Source organism: Diachasmimorpha longicaudata, chromosome 6, assembly GCF_034640455.1.
Source record: "Diachasmimorpha longicaudata isolate KC_UGA_2023 chromosome 6, iyDiaLong2, whole genome shotgun sequence".
NCBI lineage: Eukaryota > Metazoa > Arthropoda > Insecta > Hymenoptera > Braconidae > Diachasmimorpha > Diachasmimorpha longicaudata.
Window position 1 is genome coordinate 7,584,697 of NC_087230.1, and position 21,426 is coordinate 7,606,122.

Here is a 21,426-nt window from a genome sequence, read left to right on the forward strand (position 1 = left end):
GCCAGATCCATTCCATCATTCACAAAAACCAAAAAAAAAAACGCCAGAAGTAGCAATTTTACCTCGTCTGTTATTCGCTTTAACTCGAATTGATTGAGTTCATAAAAAAACAAAAAAACTTAATGATGAAGTGATCGTTGCAGGAAAGTCGAAGAATGCGATTGTCACGTTTGTTTCGATGTTGATATGCTGTGATGTTATTCTTTGAATCGTAAAGAACTAAAGGAAAAGCGATTAAAAAAATTATTAAATACAATGACTTTCTTTGTATTGTTGTTTTTATGGTGCCAATCGTCGCAGAAATTCCCAGTCCTTCACGCTTTTTGTTTCTGAGTAATTGGCAGTGGATGGGAATATTGGTGTCTTTGGAGATGGTCACCACCCACACAGAGAACCGATATAATTGATAATTACGGGTCTTGAGTCTGCAGGTTCCCACTTAATTAATTTTAAAGTATCGCATCTAAAAATTCGAAATTCTGGTCCTTCTGGCTCTAGGAAAAATGCGAAAATTGCAGAAATGGACCCCAGGCTATTCCCAGGGCCCTAGAAAAATTGTGAAGCACTTCAGGAATCCACTGGCCCTGGAATTATAACGCTAGCTATTCTAGTTTTCTAGATATCGGCGAACAAAGTGATTACGGTTCAGAGACCTATGTGACATTCACAAGATCTGAACTCCCTCCGTATTGATGAGAGTATTATGGCAAAAACGTTTGCCCTTCGCGTCAGGGTAATTTTACGTGTCCTCCTATTACCGGTTCACAAGGGTGACCATTGTCAGAACCCCCCGGGAGGTATTGTTGGACACATTTCACAAACCATTCTGCCATGTACGTGCTTTCGCGTAATTATTAACTCGACAATTTTTCGGCATTTGAATCGAAAGAAAAATTAGAGATTTGACAGTCTTCCTATTCGAAGAAGACACGAACGAGGGGCAGGAATTGCGTGCCCATGCATAATTTTTTACTGAGCTTTTTCATGAAAAAATTCGGGGAAAAAATCATCTATTCTAACTAATAATATTTGCAGTATAAATAAATAATAATAAATAACCCAAAAACGGGTTACACAATTTTTAAACAATTTTTTAAAAATATTTAAAATGAAATATTCCAAAATTTCGAATATTCAATTTCTCCATGAAATCAGCCATGTTAAGATTTTCGTTTGCAGCTTCACGGCCATAATCATCACTCAAAAATCTCGTATTGAAAAAAAATCAATTTCCCAATCGATAATACACGATTGGAACGTAACCCTCACCACGAACAACCTAATTTTGGACTTTCCCCCCGCACTGCATCATCTGAATGCCACAACTGCGATAAATAATCGTTATCGCATAAATTACGAGACTATTAATTGTTTCGACTTACTTTTATCGTGTTTAACCCCAGCGTCTCGGCGTCCATCATCGAATCGTGGTGGCCGATGTTTTCCAGCCACTGAATATCATTGTCAACGACCGTTGATTGATGTATCAAAGTTTTTCACATGTAATTCAACATTTTTCACTGAGATATGCACTGAACTATTTGAGGAAACACTGAACTACCGTCTTCTGTTTATTATTGTAGGCCCCCGATGCCGGCATCCCGCGCGATAACAGTTGACTAGCGCGGAAAGGGGAGCACCTCACGCATGCGTAAGCAATGATCTGTATCCATCTTACGCATGCGCTGGGACTATTTCCGCGGCGAAAGGGGGACGACACGCCGTGTTCCCGCGTAATCCTTTGTGGTGGCTCATAACAAAAAACAAAAATTTTGTGAAATTGTATATTACATTAGAATTGTGATAACGGGAAAACGATAATACCAGTGGAATAATATTTTTAAGGGCAGTCGTAGGACAATTCGTGGAAATAAGTGAGAGGAAACGATAGATGAGAGATAAACAAAAGGGGTTCGAGGCTTTGGCTTGTGCTTCATCCCGCCCCCCTTGGCGTCGGGAGTGTAAATCCCCTTTTCTTTGTGATTGTTTATTTTTTTTAAATCAGTGTTTCAAACAGTGGTCGTCATTTTTCGGTTATTAAAGACGAAATCCGACTAAATCCTCACTGTGTGTGAGGCAAGAGGGAACGAACGACAATGTTTATGTCCAGTGTCGTGTGTATATCTGTGAGTGTATTAATTCGAACGGGATCAGTGTAAAGTGGTGTGAAAAAACGTTGATTTGTCGCAGCCTGGCAATGGAAGTTGGAAACAATTTATTGTAAGATGTGATGATTTGATAATAATTGAAAGGTTTATTGGTAATAATTGGCGAGGTTTTTGTTTGGGATTTTATTTTAATTCGAAAGCCAATGTCCTCTGTCCGTGAGGCGGGGCGACCTTCAGTGCTACAGTCGTTTTTGTAATCAGAGACATATGCTTCGAGAACGATAGAATTGAACAGATTTGAAAATATTCTTTAATCGACTATGACAAAATTTAATTACAATCATGAGATAATTCTCTAACTACGGAATGATGAGCCATTTGAAAAAATCACATTCAATGGAAATTAAATCACAATTAAAATTTCAGTTGGAAATAATTGAAAGTTCTCTAAAGAGGCAATTGAAATCAAAGTCTAATTGTTGAAAGAAAATGAAAAATATTAATTCAAAAAAGCAGTAACTTACAGACAGTAAACAGTACGCGAGAAGTTTGTCTTGTTAATGCCAATGATTACTTATTTTTCAGATGAGTTTTGGGGAAGTTCCCCGTCATTTAGCAGTCATTATTGAACACTTCATAAATTAAATGCAATTCTCTCAACACCATTACGCCCATAAAGGAGCCATAAGTGGTTCCTCCTGAAACATCCCATTGAGCGGAACTAAAATCAGAACTAAACGCTGGAGCCGGTGAGTTATTGCATATTTTATTTTTATATTTTCCTGTTCTACTTTTCCAAGAACGCAGGTGCATGCACTATTTTCGGTCTATCGGTGACTGTTTTACGAGCCTACCAAGTACAACATTATTACCCCTGAAAGTGGGTACCCCTGGTGAAGAAATAAGTCTCTTTAGTGCTTCAAGTCATATTATTTATTCCTCCGTTTATCCGCGTTTGTGAAGTCATGAAGCCATAGAAAAAAACCAGTCACTTATTTCACAACTCTTAAAAATCTTTTATAAAAATTTCACGTGTAAAAAATTGAACACTTTATTCTGATAATTAATCACCAAAGTACTTCAATTGACATACATAAACGCATTTGCCTCGAATAGTATGATTTAAACTAATAATTTCAGAGAATAAATAAAAAATCATTGTTTATATACATCAGAGAATAATGTCACCGTTGCTAACAAAGGAAAATTCTTCACTTCATGCAAATTAATCATTTCGAGTGCAAAAAAGCACTTGCTCACATATTCTCAACCGAACATGTTCAAGCACTATAAAAAAATTAATAAAAAATGTCTTGTTAATCGACATCAATTCTCCTACGCGTAGAATGTACCCAGAGAATTTTGTTCTGAAATTGAGAAAAATATTTCTTGAATGCAAAATGAGAGGGGTGGACTTGTCTATCATTTTCTTCGCAGAAAACTGAGACAATTGTCGAAAGTAATTACAATTCTCATAAATGAAGAACACAACGTTAAAATTAACTATTCAGCATTGTGCTTAAGATCTCTAGTGAATCGAAGACAATATTCGATAGTTGAAGACATTATCAATTCAAGAAATAGTTTTCTCAGTTAAGGACGAATGTTTCCCTGTGTCAAGCATAATGCAACATCAATCTCTAAAATTAAATTTTACACTTTGATAATACGCTGCCTAAAAGAACAGTATACAGCTACCTTTGGTACATTTTTGTCTCATTTACTTAACAATTAACGACATAGTTTACTTCTCGTTCACTGGAAACCTCGTTATTCACCGAGTGAAAATAGTACAATTGAAATTGACCGACAAATTCATTATACTAGGAAATACCGTAAATTAAACTGATGATTAAGACGGCAGTTTCAGATTGATACCTGGAAATGTATAAAGACCTCGTTACGGTATCATATGTAGAGATAATTTTCGTAATCCGCGTATCCCGGTGTTGCGAGATGTTTGGACGTCAATGGCGTTGAAGGTAAACTCTGTGGCATTAGACCAGATTTTGTAATACGTGGAAGAACATTTGTCACGCAGTCCTGCTGCTGACTTGTTGATCCCGATATTCCGACATTTTGAATTGAATTGTACGTGTGATTGTGCATGTGACGATTGTTGGTCTTGTGCTTGGTGCACTGTCGTAGAAGCATACAGTGGGAATTATTTGTACTGGCAGTTGGGGGGGGATTGGCATCGTTTAGGGACTGCTGAGACAGATGATGGAGACGATGATTGTTGTGGAGATTTAATCGGGACAGGGCAGCACTTATTGTCGACTCTGATGCCCACATACTCTGAAAAAAAAGAGATTGCAATGGTTGATTAAAGCTGTTTGTGGATGACAAAGGGTAAATCCAGAGAATTCTATACAGATTGTCTTGGAGATATTTCGAAAAGTGGTTGGTTTAGAGGATACGGCCAATAGAAATTTTTAGACAGAATTCTATTCACTACACCTGAGGCTCCTGAGGAAGAAAAAATCACCTGAAATATTTACCTCAACTCATAACTTTCCACAACATCCGCGAAATAATATTTAAAAAATCTGGTTCGATGAGATTGGAATGCTGTTACTTAATAATTCCGTAATCCGCAATTCAATTTACCTTTCTCCTGTGTGGGTTGTAATCTGGATTTCTCCTGATACGCAGGTGTCTATCCACACTAGTCCACTTCTGTGTAACTTTAAGGGGGGAATCATCGGGATGCAATTTTCTTTGATACTCCTCACCCTCACTGACTTCATACAGAGAAAACTGTTCAACCCTCTCAGTAGAGTTGTAACAGCTCAGCAGCATCTGAATTAATTCATCTACAGTCGTTCTCTCTGAGATCAAAAGGCTCTTGTATTTAGACTGCAACAAAGGCCCGCAAGAAATTAATCAATTCCGCAAAGGAAATTCCCATTAAGATTTTTCTCCAGCGTTTGTTGAACTTACCCCGGACATAAGTGCACTGTCGTAGATTTTGACGAGTCCCCCTCGTCTTGTTTGCAGTGAAAACCTTGAAAAATTAATTGAGAAAATTTTTTTAGCTAGTGAGGGACAAAGGAATTTATTCAAATATTCGAAAATTAAAGTTAAAATTGAGAAAATGATGCAAATTGATTGAGTTTGATTTGGACGACATTCAGAATCATATTGCGTCGATTAATTTTTAAATAATAAAAATAAAATGCAACGGTAATTTTATTTACGTCAAATTTCAATGCATTTTTCTTACCTCGAATCACCTCTCGGATGACATGACTGTAAAACTGCAGGTCTTGCATCCTCGTCAAGTGGCAAAATAGTCCTTACGTTGGCTCTTCTAACTGTCACTTCCATCGTTAAATAAAATAATCGTGGATCACGGTGTCGCATTCTATACTTGTTCAACAAATTTTCTACAACCTCTCGACATGTTGTTTCGTAAGTGATTGACAGCGTTTTATATTCGATGTCAGATCGCAGACAGTTTGCGTAGACCTTAATTGTCGTCTGAAACAAAATATAGAAGACAAACGTTAAAAAAAACATCAACAGAATCCCCAGAAAAACTCGAAAAACGATTTTAAAAATTACTGTCTCACGTAGGGCGATACGTTGACTTTTCCTCCCTTCAAAACAGAATGTCAAATGGAAGGGCCAACGAGAGAGATGAAACAGAAAACCCCTTGAAATTCTAATAATCATTTCTGAAATTACAGACCGCTGAATCTCATTAACAGTCTGTCACATGAGGGGTAATGGGTTAGCTCTTCCTCTCCATAAAAATAAAAACGTAAATTCCATCGAGAGCAAAATGAAGTTGATAAAAATTCCAAGAAAGTATTATTGTCAGTTAATTAAATACTCTCCTTAATTTTAGTACTATCCAAAACAATCCAAAATTAACATTAGAACGCGAAGAACGATACCAACAATTACAAAACCGTTGACTCCCATTAGCAATCTGTCGCACGAGGGGCAATAAGTTAACCCTTTCTCCCCATAAAAATAAAAGCGGAAGTGCTGTCGAGAGCAAAAAAAAATTTGAAAAAAAAAATCCCAAGAAGATAGTAGAATCGTACGATTTCAAGAAGACACTCGAGATCACCGACTCGGGTAGCACGTGCAGTCACATCCTTTCCCCAATTTCCCGGCTGTTGTGTCCCGTGCCCAGTGATTCGTCGAGGGCCTAATATCTTCCACCCGGTGCCCTCGGGTGTTCCTAAAATACCCAAAAAGCCCAATCTATTTCAGTTAAAAACGATTTTTTTTTTTCAATCTCAAACGACCGTCCCAACCCCACTTCGATAACAATTTGTCAAGCATGTTATCCCGACTCTACTGTTATCCATTTCAAACCGGTAAATAAGCCTTGGAAATGCCATTACAATTCCACCACATGATCGAATGGTAGAAAGACAGAGAATAAAAAAAAAATGAGGCTGATTAAAATTGTACATTTCCGAGTGAACATCAACGAGTCTCACAAAATAGACCAGAATAAAAATGATGAAAAAGTAGTTCGTGCGAACGCGTACGCTCTCCTCATTCCGTCCAAATTGAATTAATTGTGCGACGGCAATGACGATATGCGTCACGCTATCACGCTGATAAGATAGTGAAAAAAAAAATGTATATATCCGAAGTTGACACTGCGACACTGCACCGGTGTCGCATGGCCCTAATGATATTAATATACACAAAGGGGGAGTTGGAATAATTAATGCTAACGTAGACTAAACTTGATTCTCTCGGTGTAAAATGAATGTTCCACGACTCGCAACAATAACAATATACAATTAAATCATAGATAATTCGTCTTCTTACTTTCGAAAGCATTCGTAACACTAATAAAAAAAACACACGCTTTCCCGGATGAAATCACTCGCCTACTCCTCCAACGTGTCTCATTAATCCCTCTCTCTCATTTTAAAGTTTGTAAAAGACAATAGGCATCGTCAACGACGCGTCTCAGTGTTCATAAGAAAGCCTGGGAGCTGCCTCGGGAATTATTATTGTCTTGCTTGTACCGGGTATATTATAACGCCTCGTTGTGTGTCGAATGAATTTTCGCACGAGATGTTTTCTAGAGAGGATGGAGGTAAAATCGGGTGAAAGAAGGGAAAAAAAAAAATTTAGATAGGAAATGAAATATCGCTTGATCGAACAGTTTCATTCACCCTCGGCGTCTTCCTTTGTATATTGCGGGCCTGTCACACGACCCAGTTTACATAATCGAAGCGGCGCCTGAGTGGAGGTGCACTACGACATCGGATGGCCCGGCTGGAGTTATACACATTGGCCAATCCACAATTCATCCAATTTGCCCCCCTCTCCTCTCCTGCCTCTCTCTCTCTCTCTCGCCGATCGCATATCGTTGAGTGGCCCATCGAACGAAACCATATATGACCGACGGATCGTGAATCCTTTCCAAATTGCTAGAAACAGCTTCCTATCGATTATGGACATTCTTCGGGTTTTTTTTTTCACTCGGTAAGTGATAGGGAAACCATTTCGACAGATTCTGGAGGTGGGGATTGGGTGACCTTTTGAAGACCTTCAAATTATGGTACGGCTCGGATCAAGTGTATCGTGTAATGATGGACAATTTTGTGTCAGATTTCGAGGGGAAGTTATTGGAATTTTTGTCACTGATAATGAGACCAGAGTGAACTGAATTGATTTCTGAATATTTTTAAAAAAGTAGGAAAATTTTGCACTTTAATACCAAATGTTACAGTGCACAATTCCAAAGTTCATAATCAGCATATGCAACTATGTTAATTAGTTGAAAATTGATCAATTAAACGCAAACAATGTGCTCCTAACAATTTTTTCCCTGTGATGAATCTTTTCAATGACGATTACTCAAGAATGACTATGGAAATCAAGAAAAGTCATTTTCCATAATTCACTCGCTGTAACATTTCCTCTTCTTTGTTCTGTATTTGCAACTATCAACCATAGGCATTTACATCAATGCAGCCCTATATAGGTTGATGGATTTTTGAAGAGGGAAACAAAGGTGTTTCCCTTCTTTCGAGCGCACATCCTGTCGCTCTCGTTGGCGCGTGCGCTCGTGCCCCCATGCAAAGAGGTTGAAACACGAGAGGAAATGATGGCAGATGTGTTTCCAAAGGCTCTGGATATATCGGGTTAGTACCGATGTACTTATGGTCCTCACTTCTCTCTAGTACGTACTGTACAATTCAAGCGTCATCCCAACAAACGGATACGACTTGGCTTAATTGCTTCTTCCTCCTCATGCGCCACAGCGCCAGCAGCCAGAGGCTGATTGTTTTAAATGAGCTAGCATAACCCAATGGTGTGCACTAGTGCCTTCGAACCATCAACTCGATGTAATGTATTTTTCTTTTTTTTTTTTCACTCTCGCACGCGCCCTCAGCATCGATGTGTATCCAGTGGATACACATGTGTAGACAAAAACGTGGTTGATAATCCTATTGGTGGATTTCTTTTATTCCTTGTCATACGCGTTGTACGTGTGAATGAGCATCCGGCTACCCTGACGCCTTTCTACCTCGGGCTTTGTCGTCGTGCCTCATATGCGGGCACACGGTAATTGTCTTTTCCGGATTTTTATATAAAATATCAAGTGTTTCGACAGCTGGGGTAGACTAATTAAGGAAAAATTCGCTTGGGATTTTTTTTTCTCCTCTTCTGTTTCCTTGTTGATATTAATGGGTAGATGACACATCTGTGCTGGTGGAGGGAGCACTCCCAGATGTACTGTGAGATACCTTTGTTCTAGTTGTCGAATGAATGGCTTAGATCAGTTGGTTCTACTGTTATTTTGAGGGGCAAACAGTTGCCAACGTTAATGAGATTTTCTGTTTCGGTGTTTTGGTAAATTGGCGACAATTTTCGGGGTAATTATCGGTTTGAATTTTTGATCTAGGCGCCACGTCAATTTGACACAGATGAGCAAAGTCTGAGTCATTTAATTTTTGCTGAACATTTATCTCTGCGTGGTAGATCCTGAAGAATCATCTTCCATTGTCTTTCGAAATTTCTAGGACAGGAAAATGACTGTCCGTTTGTTTTACAAGACTATCTTCAATCTAATTATAATGGTTATCAAAATTTTGGGAATTTAGAAAGTCAAAGTTTGAAAGGGGGGCACACTGAGGCAGATATACAGGTCTGTGGGTCAATTGTTTATGTTTCCTTTGTTTTAAGTATATGTAATTGCCTCCGGGTAATTTTTTTTTTCATCGAATAGACATAATGTGGGGACTTTCAAAAGGAGCTGTCAACTCAATTTTAGCGTGATTTTCTCATAAGTATCTTTCAATTACAGGGTATAGCGATAACTGAATAGACATTTTCCTAGATCGTACTTGCGCCACAGTAAAAGTAGGTTCAAATATCTCAAACTGAAAAACAAAAGTTATAGTTGTCAGGGAGTTAGCAATTTCTACGGGCAATGCATTTGCAAAATTAATTGGTGTTCCACATAAGCTTTTCTCGACTAGATTTATTAATTTTCAGGGCTTCTCGTGGTATGCAAGCAAATGTTATAGTGCTATTAAAAATATCTTTCCACAAATACGTCGCTATCGCTCTCAGATTCCAAGATATCCCCCAAAAGCCGATTTCCAACAACAATGAGATCAACATCCTCTGAATCATAGTGTTTACTCAGCGTACATTAGCAATGCCAAAAGGTCTATTCTCCTCCACCCCTCCGCTAGATAACAAAAATTTCCCCCAACAAAGGAAGTGAAACCAAGCAATTGAACCTCGTTTCAATTTCCTGATTCTCCTCCCGCACTACCAAAGCCCTCAACTATTTGATTTTCCGACTGTTGTCTTGACTCACAATCTGAGGAAAGAAATTGACTCCGAAAATAGGCCTCGTGTACACGTACACTGGCTCGGTGTATCAATTAACCTCGTCATTTAACATCACTTGACCAAGTGTCAATAGATCGCGAGTGGCGCGCGAGAGAGATTGCCCTTGAATCGGGTATCGAGACGATTAGTTACAATTCTTCGAAGCCAAAGAACTATCTCAGATGTGCGTTTGTTGATTAGCAAAGAATATTAACAGTTCATTAGTACGCGAATAATTCTATTGGGATCTATCACTGGTATATCCACTCGAACGGAAATTGAGAACCTCCGTGTGTTATGGATGTTGCGTGATACAGGGAATACACCAAGAAATATTCAATTCTTTTTTTTTAACAAAATTCCCAAAGGCTTTCTATTCATTGTTACTTTTGCATTCGTAACCGCGAACCCGACGAAAGACCCCCGTCATCACGCTACTCCTCTCAGTCATTGGTACACATTCTGTCCTTCATTGAACCTCATTTTTGTTATTTCTTTTTATTCGGAGAAAAAGGAAGATGCAACAACTGCAATTGAACTTTTGGAGTTTGAAACGTCGTTGACCGCTTAAACGTGATGCATCTGTTGCTGGTTTTGACGCAATTATATGGTACTGAGAGACCTTGATGCCAGATGCCAGGGGGAGCATTTCATTTTTTTGCAAAAATAAAAAGAATAATGTAAACTGTGAAACAATTCCTCCAGGATGTTTTGTACAATTCTACATTCCCACAAAACTGTTTAAATATATTTTGCACTATTTTCAGCGGAGGAAATGTTTGTTCTGGCAGTTCTGCGGTATTTCGTGTCGTTGGCGGTTAGTCGAGTCACGAAAAATGGAATTCACACGGTATTTAGTGAATAAACATTTTGTGTAATTAAATAGAACTGAGTTTTGCAACGTAAAATGAGTCGTCAGAATGTTTTCATAAGTTCACGGGGGTAATTGTTAAAGAGACACGGTAATATGGATTACGTCGGGCGTAATCGGAAGTGTTTCATTCCACTAATTAATTTTTATAAATTTTTGGAAACTCGATATCGCACCATATTCGGATCTCATCAGAGTTTAAATGCAGGAGAATTTGAAAAGGGGAACTATTATACAACAGCTGAAAAAGGTCGATATGGAATCGAAATGCTGAGTTATACAGTTGAAGAAAACAAAGTCATTGAACGTTAAACAGGTCTCGAACATAATTTGATAACCTCACATACCAAATTATCCCGGAGATGACCCCTGAAACGACTTTATAAATACCACTGGGATCCCCGAAAATTTCTTTGGGTAATCGAGTTTCTAAGGGAAGGCATACCAACGTGATTTAAATTCCGACCCCTCCCTCCCTCTGCTCTTATTATTTTTCCTCCAATTCCTCGCCCGCACGCGCACGCGAACCCGCAGGATGTACGGCCTCTCCGAAGAATTTCCCCCCCCCCCCCTCACGACAGATGGGAACGATCGTCCTCTACCAGCAAGCAGCTCGAGGACCGGAAGCAACCCGTAGTGGACACCGCGACGGAAGTCAGAGGCCGGAGATGTAATTGCATCGAGGAAGCAAAACAGAAAAATTCCTCCAGCCGGTTAAACCAATTCAGTCTCATTCCATTCATTATCTCATTTATTTATTTTTCTATGACTTTTATTTCTCATTAAATCGAATTCAGTGACTTAACTGCACGCTATTTTTATCTCTTATCATCACTCCGGCGCATAATGCGTTTCGGTTATCGGAGAGGACTTAAGTGTTTAAAGAGAAGGAAATCGAAAAAATATGAGATTTGATTAGAAGAACGTGAGGAGAAATGAGAGAAAAATATCATCGCAACCATGTGTGTGGGGGGCCCCAGTGGGGCCCAGTGTCTGTTGCGTTCATAAACTTGATTTTTTTTTTTTTATTCATTCGCTATACGAGACGATACATAACAAACACGAGAGACTGCGAGAATCTTCCCACGGTGGTAGTTTGACAGACGCAAAAAGAAGAAAGCGTCTGGTGTTGGTGTGAAATAACAAATAAATTTCAACATCATTTTTCTCCCCCGAAAATTTTCCCTATTCACGGCACAAATGTGGGAAAAAAAAAATCAATGCATACCTGTTGAGGTGCTGTGTCAGCAGGTGAAAAGCTTGAGAGTGCAGTGAGGGGTGCCAGTGATGCGCATGATGATGCCCTCGAGGGTGGTGGTGTGTGACCTGGGGTTGGACTTCCGCTTTCACAACTGCTCGTATCGCCGATACTCGATGCCAGACTCACGCTGTCCGATCGACTGCGCCACGGCGATATCGATACGTGTTTCAGCATCCCTTATCACCTACTCCAAACACCAAGAACAGACAAAAAAACAAAATAAGGAGATGATAAGTTAATCGTCAAGTGGACTTCATCGACGTAGAGTGATAGTGGTGAAAATTCAATACTCTAAATCGGAATTAGAATGCAAATGAGAGGGTGGCGCGTGACGGCTGTACAGCCGCACGTGCCTGGACCTTTAATTCTCAGGTGTGAATAAATGGAAAATGAAATTTAAATATTTTTAATCCTGGTTATGCCACACCTCTGGTAAAGTTCCCTGTAATCACTGGAAAATTCCTCTGGTTTATTGAAAATACCACTTGGATTGAATTCTGTGAGGCGTTCGAGTCACTACCGAGACGAGTCACCGCACTACAATTTTACTCGGCACAGTCATCGGTCAATTACAACGCGAGGTGACAATTTTTTGTCATCACTATTGCACTCGATGTCCTCCATTGATGATCATCGAAGTCTTCGAATTTGTCCAATGGATTACAATTCTCTCAAGTTATATTCTTTTTTATTTCCCAAGTGATCAGGATTCACTTGAAATGTTGGGTTCCTCTGGCAACATGAAGTTCGGATGAAATGAATTCGAATGATAAGGATGACGAAGCTTTCGTCACGGGAGCTCCGGCTCGACTGTCGAGTTTACTCCACTCGATTCCTACGGCCAGACACTCTTGTGTTGTTCCCCCGCTCTATCTCTCTTACTCTTGAACACTTGGGCCTCTTACTCGCTTGTATTTTCGCTTGTGGGGGCCAGCCCACGTCCGGTGTGGCACAGAACAGCGGAGTGAAGTGAGAGGGAGTGTATAACGTGCAGAGCGGTACCAAGCGACACAGAGTTTTATGCGCGACCGACTACCAAGCCACGACAAGAGTATAACCCCTGGTGTTCCCTCCTACACTGTCAAACCCATGCGGGGGCGTCCTGTATTATTCTCACTGTCTCGCTCTTTTAAACTTTATGGTACCTGCACGCCATTGAAGATATGAGCTGATTTTTTATCATTTTTTTCACGTTTTCTGGAGTAGGAGCTGGCGTCCCTGCAGGTGCTCGATAAGATTTTCACGGATTTTCGGCAGAATCGGATAGTGAGGGAGATGTTTTTCGGGCGAGAAGATTCAATGATCCCCAGGAACAAATTCTTACCAGAGTTTAGGGGGAGAGGAGAAGGAAATGATTATGGAAATCACTCGGGCAGAGTTTTTCGGTTTATCCAGTGGATTTGATGGAAATCCATCAAATTCGGGGGGGTTTTTTCCCCGTTTTGATTCGGGAGGTAATAAGAGAAACTTCAGGGCATCATTTTTGCTCATCGCGAATGTAGAAATAATGCGAGAAGAATCGGTGCTTTGAAAGATTCGAGATTTGCCGGGGGACAAGGGAGAGCTTGTGTACATTTATTTGAATATCTGGGGTTTATTAACGCGGAATGTTGAGGTTTTTCACTCCTGTGCAGTTAGACGGAGAAGTTATTAGTGTTTGAAAAACCCCGAAAGTTGCCGGGAAAATATTTTTATTGAGCCACAACATAAATTTCGAACTAATAGTAAATTTAATGGAAATAATAATAACTCGAAATCAATAGTATTGGGATCAGTAATAATTAGGTAATCTACTTGACTTAATGTACGGTAGGATGAAGAGTAATCTGGGATGAAACATTCATTTTATCTTGAAAATTTCGAAAACGCCTGCCAACTCAATTTGTTTTATTTTCGGAGGATTTTTTAATTTACTTGTAAAGAAAGTATTTTATTTTTAATTGGGGTTGAGGAAGTAAATCAACTGCATCCAAAGGAATAATAAGAGGTTAAACTTGTAGTCCTATCAATTTATGTTGGGGTTTAAGGATGGGGATGCGTTGACATTCATGAATATTCAAAGCTCAATCAGGTCTCACCTAATCACCCACTGATCGGCTTCTGTCGGCGGCTCCAGGAATTTTCATGGGTAATTCTGGGTGAACTAGTCGGGGTATTGATATGGGAGAGTTTCAAGAAATTAAACGGGGGAATCCCTGTATTTATGTTGCGACATTCACCTCGATACAGTCGCGAATTGACGTAAGTTGAATTTATCATTGGGTATCTGACTGATTTGCCCCTGAATTTTTGGTGATATTCAATTGATGAAATTTCTCAATAATTCAATTGAGTAGCGTTACATTCATCTCTTGTACCTCTCAAGTTTGTCTAAATACTTCGAAAAATATTGAAACAGACAAGAAAAAATTCCTCTGAGGGGATTTGCTTAAAAATTATCTCGTTTCCACGTTTAACAGCATCGGGATATTTAATACATAATTTATAATCCAACGCGATATGAAAAATAAAGTTGCCCAATTCTCTTCGTCTTAAATCTTGAATTTATTCATACCCCCAAAAATTTTAGAAATGGCTAATAGTAAAAAATTTTGCCTAATCAGGGATTTACATAATCACTCAACGGCACAATTGTCATTACGATATTTTCCGTTTACGTTCCTCCAGTCTCAAGTCTTAATTGCGACAAAAATTCAATTCACACATAAATACCTGATGGAAGAAAATTGCTAATTCAATCAAATAAAAAACTGAAAATTCTTGAAAAATTTCGTACCGTAATTTCCACCTTCGTGGGAGTTTGACAGCGGGGAATCGCGGTCCAGCTCTTCCAAACGCGGATACCTAGAGTCCCATGGTATTGCGTTACTTTCCCACACCGCGATCAGCCCGACTGTCACGAATACACCACTACCAATGTACAAGTCCCACTTGTGTACGTGCATAACAAACTCTGAAAACTTATAAAAAACGAATAACACATGGAAGGGTGTGGGGAATCGCCGGGAGGATCGCCCACATGCACCTGCGTTACCATCGAAGAATTGCGCGAGTGAGCACACACGTGTGGGACACTGGTTTTTCGTTGATCCTACATGCTCAGTACGACCATGAGTGAATGATATATCCGTGAGGTGGCAAGGTAATACCTGTGTCCATTCGGCCGAATCGACAGTTGCGTATCACCGCGGGAATTCCAATCATCCGATTTTTCTTACATTTTTTTGGCTCATTACATGTCTCTTCCTGCACTATACGGATAACTTTGGAGAAAAATTAAACCTCTAGAGGGCCAAGTGTGGGACGAAATGATAATCAGCCACTCCTCAGATTTTTTGGTGGAAAAATTAGATTTGGGAGGGTAATTTTTCTGATAAAACTTAACTTCGCTCCCTGGGGGTCGAATTTTTGCATAAACTTCCTTTCCGTGTACAGATTTTGCGAGTAGCTAAATGGGATAGTCACATAGGACTATTCACAGAGTTTCCTCTAATTTTTCAACGATACAGAAAGAAAAATACAATTAATTTCTCTGCGGAGAGAAAAGTTGAATAAAAACTGTCGGAAAGGCTTGAAATTTTGAACCCCGCGTCGGTTTTACCCTCTGCCTGTGGCGCCTGGTGTCTCCGTTTTAATTTTTTTCCCTCGTTAACTCGTTAGGTTGAAGAACCGGAAATTCCGAGAGTCGTCCGAAAATCCGGAAATACATTGCTTCAAAAATCAATCTCATGTGATGAACGATCCCGCGTGACTAGACGTCGAAAATTCAACTCTCTACGATCTTCACTGTACCAAATGTAAATACTCTAGGGAAATATTTACCAAGATAAGATTGCCCCGCAAAAAAATAAACCATCTCTTTGTTGAACTTCTAAAGGGTGTACCGGGATCATATATAATTCCGTTTTACCCTCTGGAACACTGGTGTGTTGTTCGATCTAACTCGCTCGGAATTTTCACTGATAAAAATCCCGCACAGCCTCAGCTCGGCATAAAAACTTTTTTTATTCGTCTCGTCTGCTCCATTCCCCTGAGACTATCAATCCTTTGCCAGCATAAAGCCAGAGTTGGGGATATTTCAGTAATTTAGCTATTTTTTCCAGTCAAATGTGTTTCTACTTTTTCAGTTGATTATCGGAGCTTTCATTTGAGTCCGATTACGCTCTACCTGCCATAAACTGAGTTGGCAGACAACGTCAATAGCAATATTTCCTATTTTTATTGACTTGAAAATTACCTCCTGTGTTTCTCATTCAATTCTCACTAATTGTATTGGTGGCATGTTTTCGAAAAGGACCAAATTAATAACATGGATACTCTTAATGTGATGTGTATTAATGGGGGTTGAAATCCGATGAAAAAAAAGCCAGTTGATGCTCTATAAATCCTGCCACACCCTCGACACACCCTTGGCAATAGGTGCGGTCGTGCGTTGCACTTTTAACCCCTCGTTTGCGTGAACCAAATGTGGTAATTAAAAGTCCACTGATAGCTTCCGTGAATCGATTATACAACAGAAAAGTACGGTGGTCATATTTCTCGAAATTCATTTGAATGAATACGCAGAATGAAGACATCTCTTATTTTTAAGTGCATCCCATGTCACATTAGTATGCGTAATGTATTCGACCTTCGATGTTCGATGAAATACAAAATAAGAATTGGCATTCGATAAAGAGATCGTTCGAATGAGACGTTTAAAATTCCATACAAATTTATTCTCTCTCACATTATTCGTTGACAGTGACATCTGTTTGTCACTAGCTACACTGATCCATTGACAGTTGCTATGTACCATGTGTTGCTGACTCCCGGAGATTTCCGATGTTCTCCGATTTTCACCGATATCCAGCATAAAACGAGAAAGAAAAAATGTCTCACTGGCATCAAGCTTGTTGTACGTACAGTGCGTGTTCTCCCATTAAGCACAAACAATGGTGTTAAAAATATAGTTTTTATACAATCCCCAAGTATTGAAAAAATTCCCCAGTGACCAAGTGATTTTTAAATACCCAGTACTCTGATTTTTTAAATCATCAATAACGAGTTCGTGACGCCGGGGCGTATCCCAAAAAATTTGAGGACTCATTGCTCCAATTTTTTTGACACAATTCCAACAATTTTCTACATTCATACAACGATACTCCGTAACCAAACCACTGCCAAGTTGTGTATTAGCACAAACTCCGACTAGATAAAAATCGTTCTCAGGGCAATCCATGAGTCTTCCTCAAGAACAAGAACAAAGAACCAATTTATCATTAATCATCGTCCTGAAAAAAAAAAATGCTGAATTCGTCACGAAGATTTCCGTGGAACCGATGACTCGTCAGCACAGGAATTAACGCATTTCTTTACAAAAACGAAAGAGAGGCAAAAAGAAGAGATCAAGAGCTACAATCAAGAAGTCCTTGAATAAATTTCAAGTGTTAAGAGGTGGTTAACAACTCCACTAGCACTAGCCAATGTGTGACTCGACTGACGCTTATGTACAAAAACTCAGTTACCTCCACCTGGGGGATGCAGTAGAGCAAGCTGTGTCGCATGGCACTGGCTCCAAGCCAGAGGGCCAGGTGCCAGTGCCAAGCCCCCAGCACCATCATCCACAGTACCATCCGCAGTATCGTGATGTACGATCAAATAGATCGCTGGTAGCTATCGATAATTTTATCGATGATCCGGGAGATCCTCGACAAACATCAGGTGATTACAAGCACTATGACAGAGATAACATTTCCACAACGAGATTTCCTCCAAAGTCCTTGGATCCAATTGATCAGGATCAGAATCGTGGCCATGCACCACTGTACGAGAATATAGAGTACTATCCACCATCGGCCCCAACTCATGCCCCTTACTACCACGCAATAGATAAGAAGAGTCCTAGAGGTAGTCCTCGAGCCTCACTCGCTGAATCCTACGAAGCTTCATTCAGAAAAGCCCAGCCCCAGGTGCCCACTGGCAATCGCTACCAAACATCCTCCCCAGCGAAGGAACTACCACCATACGAAGCACCCCCAGTCTATGAGAACATCCAAGAAATAGCCTACCATGATCCAGAGCCGCAGAACAAACCTGGCCCCCAAGTGCCAAACTACTACCACACCACCAACATCAACGGAGGTGACTACGTTGTGATGACTGGAAAAGCCCAGCAGCAGAGACCGACTCGTGTCCAGTCGTACGACGCAGCACTGGGGACAAATCCCTCAAGATATCTAGTATCATCGAACTCATCTGGGGATCTGCAAGCTGGGAGGAGTGCCTATGTTCCACCCTCCGAGCTCCAGCATCCGAGTTCCCCGAGATCGTTATCGAATCCTTATCAAAGCGATTCACCCCCAATTCGACTGCCAGCGGAGGCTCATTATCGAGGTAATTCTGAGATTCATGGGGCCCACAACTACCGGGGCTTCACCCAGCCTGAGGCATATCGTCAGGAGAATGGACAGAATTACAAGCATTATGTTGAGACAGGTCAGGGACGCGCACCCCAAGTGCCGTCTCCGTCGTCGAGACCGATGCCTGCGGGGTACCAAAGGAATGTCACTGGGTCCTGGAATCCTCAGAATGAACGGCGAGATTACCCGAGAAATCCAGGGGTGTATCCGCCCAGTCGTCCGGAAATGAGGATTAATATGCAGCAGAGTGATAAGACCTCCGAGGGACATGAATCACCAACATCAAACAGGAGTTCTCCCCTCTATGCGATTCCTCACGCTGGTCGCGAGCAGAGAAATCCCAGTCAGGAAGTGAAGAATTCACCCAAGACCAGTCCCACTCACGTACCAATGAGCCCTCAAGGACATTTGAATTCATCAATTGTCTCAAGACAAGTTCCAGCTACCAATGCAGCCACTTCTGCGGGTTCTCCTGTTCGAGGACAGGTCCAGGCGGCTGTGACTAGTGCAGCAACAATATCGAGCGATGATTTATCGAGAAATGCTCCCAGGATCACGAGTTTACCGCCGGGTGTTACCAGTGGAGTTGCTGGACCAGTGTTCCTCAATGCAGGGGTTCCTGTGCTTCAGAAATCCATTGAACCCGAGGAGAAGAGAACAGCGAGTCCAAAGCCTGTGGCGGGAAAAGGTCTGTTACCTTATAATGTCACTCCACCCAGGCCTTCCGGTCCTACAGAGGCAGAGCGGAAGATTGAGGAGCTCACCAGACAACTTGAAGAGGAGATGGAGAAGCAAGAGGAGGAGGGAGAGTACTTTGGAATTTGTCACACGTGCGGGGAGAAAGTTACTGGTGCTGGACAGGCTTGTCAAGCTATGGGAAATCTTTATCACACTAATTGTTTCATCTGCTGCTCCTGTGGACGAGCTTTGCGGGGAAAGGCGTTCTATAATGTACATGGCAAGGTTTACTGCGAAGAGGATTATCTGGTAAGATATTGTGAATTTACGTTGGTTTTATCAATGAAATTAATTAGACTTAAATTACCCACTGTGAATGACTGCGGAGTTAATAGTTTTTTCAGAGAATTTGATTTTTCGAATTGCCAAAGGCAGGGAGCGACATACAATGGTTTCTTTGTAGTCATTGGATATCTAAAATGGCGAAATGAGATTTAAGCTTTCCATAAAACAGTTACACTTTTATCATAAACTCTTAAATTGTTTATGTTAATCCAGAAAAACTTGAACTCGTCAGTTATTCACCTCCATCAGTGTACGTTTAATTCAGTATTAATTACATTGAACGAGTAGAAATAATTTTCCTCCCACATTATTTTGCCTTCACTATGTTAAGCCTTCCTTTGACCCGCAGAAACAAAACCAAGCTTCAATCTTAACATCAATCTTTTTTCTCCGGAAGTATCGGGAATATATAAAAATGCTAACACATCCCTTCGTCAGAATAGAGTTTCTCCCATCGACAATATATCACTAATCTGTCGAAAATTATTGGAGGAATTTGTGATTGTGGTTTACGATTCAGCTTGGTCATGATTTCTCGCTGGGAGCTCACAGTTTGTTAAAAAAAAATTATAGTATTGGAGAAACTGTTCCACTTCAATATATGCAAAGTCATTGTTTCTAAACGTGTTACTTTTCTATCCAGTACTCTGGATTCCAACAGACTGCGGAGAAATGCGCGATTTGCGGACACCTCATTATGGAAATGGTATGTTACTTCCATTTAATGTTTTTATAAACTGCCATTGTACGGAGGTGGCTCAATTAGATGGGTAATTGTTTCGTGGTGTTCTAGATTCTCCAGGCTATGGGTAAATCGTATCATCCTGGGTGCTTTAGATGCTGCGTTTGCAATGAATGCCTCGATGGTGTTCCATTCACTGTTGATGTAGATAATAAAATTTACTGCGTTAATGATTATCACAGAATGTTTGCACCAAAATGTGCTTCGTGTGGTAAAGGCATCACACCGGTTGAGGTAAGTCATTTATGCTTTTTCGTTAGTGAAGGAAATACTGAGAAGCGAAAATTGGGTAAAGTTTATCGAATCATTAATATCAAATTTTGTAATTATCTTTGCAATTGTTAAATCAATTTCAACGTATTCGGACCCGTCTCTTTACATTGGTTTCTCCGCTTCTCTTCTGAAAGTACATGAAATGAGTTATCTCCTGCTATCCATTTAATGTCTTACTTCAAATCATATAACGTAGCACATTTTTTATGTCTCAGGGTACAGAAGAAACTGTGAGAGTAGTATCAATGGATCGTGATTTCCACGTAGATTGTTACGTTTGCGAGGACTGTGGTATGCAACTGACTGATGAGCCGGATAAACGCTGTTATCCACTGGACGGTAGACTCATGTGTCGTGCATGTCACATTCAAAGAATATCCCATACTCAACCACGTGCACCACAACCAGTCTCCGCTAGCTATCAATTCATGGGTTAATCTTTCATTTTATTTCTGCAAACTAATTTATTAAGTAATTCTAGAGACCAATATTTATTATTTTAACATTCTTTTTTATTTGAATCCACACGAGGAGTCTGTTGCTGTGATAAATGATAATAGCATAATTTGTTTTTAATTCATCTTGACACGAATATTTTTTTATAATTTTAATGTTAGGGAATGCGAATTCATGGAATACTATACCTATCATAACCTCGATGTCCATAATATTGATAACGTAATTGCTAGATGATTATCGTCATTCGAATCACTATCGCTCCAGCATCAGCTATATACTCCAGTAGTTTTGAAATCGTTGTAGATAAGTACTTATTTATATTCAACGTACAAACGGTGTATACCATTGATTAATACAATAAAACCTTCAAATTCAATGTTTTTAGATTTTATTTACAGCTCATGTAATTCATAAAAATCTATTTATGTGTGAGTGTATTTAGTCCTAGCCCGGTCATC

At 40.0% G+C, this 21,426-nt stretch overlaps 3 protein-coding genes across 3 annotated transcripts in view; 1 reads left to right on the plus strand and 2 right to left on the minus strand.

Moving 5' to 3' along the window:
- Positions 1-1,617, minus strand: part of LOC135163715 (protein abrupt-like) — a 59,571-nt gene extending 57,954 nt beyond the window's left edge. The window contains exon 1 of the mRNA XM_064123432.1: positions 1,383-1,617. The gene's annotated coding sequence lies outside the window, so the exon portion shown is untranslated. The remainder of the gene's footprint in view (positions 1-1,382) is intronic.
- Positions 1,618-2,693: 1,076 nt separating this feature from the next.
- LOC135163725 (uncharacterized) lies at positions 2,694-13,079 on the minus strand. Its single transcript, XM_064123452.1, has 6 exons — positions 12,498-13,079; positions 12,038-12,254; positions 5,335-5,591; positions 5,052-5,115; positions 4,719-4,967; positions 2,694-4,406 (listed from the first exon to the last, which is right to left on the minus strand). The coding sequence occupies exons 2-6, from the start codon at positions 12,242-12,244 to the stop codon at positions 4,017-4,019; spliced, it is 1,167 nt and encodes a 388-aa protein (XP_063979522.1). The 5' UTR covers positions 12,245-12,254; positions 12,498-13,079; the 3' UTR covers positions 2,694-4,016.
- Positions 13,080-16,785: 3,706 nt separating this feature from the next.
- Positions 16,786-21,344, plus strand: LOC135163708 (LIM domain-containing protein jub). Its single transcript, XM_064123415.1, has 4 exons — positions 16,786-19,458; positions 20,138-20,200; positions 20,288-20,470; positions 20,725-21,344. The coding sequence occupies exons 1-4, from the start codon at positions 17,536-17,538 to the stop codon at positions 20,944-20,946; spliced, it is 2,391 nt and encodes a 796-aa protein (XP_063979485.1). The 5' UTR covers positions 16,786-17,535; the 3' UTR covers positions 20,947-21,344.
- The last annotated feature ends 82 nt before the right edge of the window (positions 21,345-21,426 follow it).

Bases quoted from the DNA above. Each gene is read 5' to 3' on its own strand.
- LOC135163725 (XM_064123452.1), bottom strand. From the start codon at position 12,244: ATGCTGAAACACGTATCGATATCGCCGTGGCGCAGTCGATCGGACAGC. The intron at 5,592-12,037 runs GTATGCATTGAT...ATTTTGTTTCAG, and splicing joins CTGACACAGCACCTCAACAG to ACGACAATTAAGGTCTACGC. The intron at 5,116-5,334 runs GTAAGAAAAATG...TAATTTTTCAAG, and splicing joins CATCCGAGAGGTGATTCGAG to GTTTTCACTGCAAACAAGAC.
- LOC135163708 (XM_064123415.1), top strand. From the start codon at position 17,536: ATGTGTGACTCGACTGACGCTTATGTACAAAAACTCAGTTACCTCCAC. The intron at 20,201-20,287 runs GTATGTTACTTC...GTGGTGTTCTAG, and splicing joins GACACCTCATTATGGAAATG to ATTCTCCAGGCTATGGGTAA. The intron at 20,471-20,724 runs GTAAGTCATTTA...TTTATGTCTCAG, and splicing joins AAGGCATCACACCGGTTGAG to GGTACAGAAGAAACTGTGAG.